At 49.6% G+C, this 2,015-nt stretch overlaps 1 protein-coding gene across 1 annotated transcript in view; it reads left to right on the forward strand.

Annotated features, from left to right (window-relative positions):
• Nucleotides 1–609, forward strand: part of LOC104498523 (paired box protein Pax-2-A-like) — a gene marked incomplete at both ends in the record, with an annotated part of 51,909 nt that extends 51,300 nt beyond the window's left edge. The window contains one exon of the mRNA XM_010141917.1: nt 532–609. Within this exon, the coding sequence (XP_010140219.1) occupies nt 532–609 (78 nt within the window). The remainder of the gene's footprint in view (nt 1–531) is intronic.
• Nucleotides 610–2,015: the final 1,406 nt, after the last annotated feature.

The following is a 2,015-nucleotide window of genomic DNA, read 5'->3' on the forward strand; positions in this document are numbered from 1 at the left end:
GCTGCCTATTACCGCCACTAGTTACCATGGAAACCACATGAAACTGCAGGGCGACAGCTTAGGCCTCCACATTGTACCTGTCTGATCACCTCCCTCCATCCCTGGGAAGGGTGAAGAGACCTTCTCCGTTCCTCCCCACAGTCCAGTTCTCCTCTTCACCATGAAGGCGCCGGACCAAGCGCTCGCCACCCGAGACTGAGACCCCCTCGCCCTCCCCCTGCCCTCCGCCCCAACCACTCCCCCTGCGCCAGGAAGAGCCTGCAGCCAAGTGGCTGCTTCTGCCGGAGCCCTCCACCACCCCTGGGCAAAGCTCAGCCACACGAAGTCCCCTTGGCTTCCAGGACTTCAGGGGGGCTGGGAAGCAATGCAGCTGGCAACCATTGCCTTACAGGACCCCCTTCTTCTGGGAGCGGTAAGGGCTGGGGGAAGCAGGGGAGAACGCCACTCGTGAAACACTGTTCCCCAAAGATACGCTCTTCTGTGGTGGACTTTTCAACATGCGTAGCCTGTGACGCTCACCCTGTTTCCCAGGACAGAGGGAACGGCCTGGCTAGAGCAGAGATGGCAGTACAGAGATCTGGCCCATCTAGCAATGAAGAAAAGGACCAAGTAACTATCTGCGCCCCACAAGGGGTTCTCTGTGCACCTCATCCCCACTCTCCAGCATGGCTTCCCCCCAGAGTTGGCTGCACCTCACACATGGTGACTGTGCAGGCCAGAGTTGGGAGGAACCTCACACATACACCCACAATTTCTGTGACACACAATCAGCTCAGACAGGAGGATGGAGCAACATTTACAAACCAACCGACAAAATGAAGAAATATATAAATAGATATATAAATATAACTGTTTTTATGCTTTGTCATGAAGGTCTGTAAAAAGGAAAAAAAAAAAGAACAAATCCCCAATTTTCTAAAAAACCCAAGCAAACAAAAGCAACAAAAAAACCAAAAGAATAATTAAAAAAACCCTACAAAAATAAAACTCCAAGTCCCATCCCTCCCTGCCACCTTAATGGCAGATGAGTTCCTCTGGTGTTTGATGCTCCTCTTTCACTCTAGGGTTTTGTTTCCTTTCTGTTTTGCACTACAATGGGATGGTGGTATTGGAGAGGATTGGATGCCAGCTCCGCCCCCGTCGCCTCCTCCCCCTTTCCCAAATCCTGTCTCTGGGGAGCAGTGTGGACAAGTCACATCTGACAAAGTTACCAAACACATCAGTCGACAAAAAAAGCACTCTGAGACAACAAACGTTTTCCATGTCACTGGTTGGCAAACAAAGAAAACAAGCCCAGCTGCGCTCTCACTGCACTGTGTGGTGGAAAGTGTGGGGCTTCATGTGGGCCCATCTGATTGCCCTCTGGACAGCTGAGACTGAGATGGACAAATTCAGGATTGGCTGGGATTATTGCTTGGTTCCCTAGCCCTTAGACTCTGCTCCTTTTACCTTAACCCCTGTACCCGTGACGACTTCAGTTCACCCAACATCCCAATTTTCACAATTTCAGATATGCCCAACACCCATTCTCCAGATCCCCGCTGCTGGTGACAACAGCCTCATTATCTGTGCCCAACACCTAATTTCCTCACCACTTTAGCCTTGCTATATGGGCCCCCTTTGATTCCCACTCCATCTGCTCATACACCTACTAATTTATAGGCCTCCACTCAAATCCATATGCCTGCATCCTACCAGCCAGTCCCAACATCGAGCCCCATCTTTTCATTGTCAATCCTGTATTGTGCACCCTAATATTTACCCCTTATCCCAAATGCTCACCTGATGATTCTCTAGGGATTCTCTGCTCTTTTTGGTTCCCAAGTGACTGGCAAACACTGTTCTGCAAAAGGCTAACTGTCAATAGAAATGCTTATTACTCCTGTATTGTCAGCAAACTCATAAACTGTTCCTTGCACTGACACTTCCTAAAAAATACTCAAAGAAAACATGAAGGCAGCTATAGCCTGTCCCCAGGGCATTGAGTCTGCCAAAGTAGATCCTTGTGGTTTTAG

The sequence above is a fragment of the Buceros rhinoceros genome, unplaced genomic scaffold (assembly GCF_000710305.1).
Source record: "Buceros rhinoceros silvestris isolate BGI_N320 unplaced genomic scaffold, ASM71030v1 scaffold10328, whole genome shotgun sequence".
NCBI classification, from domain to species: Eukaryota; Metazoa; Chordata; class Aves; order Bucerotiformes; family Bucerotidae; genus Buceros; species Buceros rhinoceros.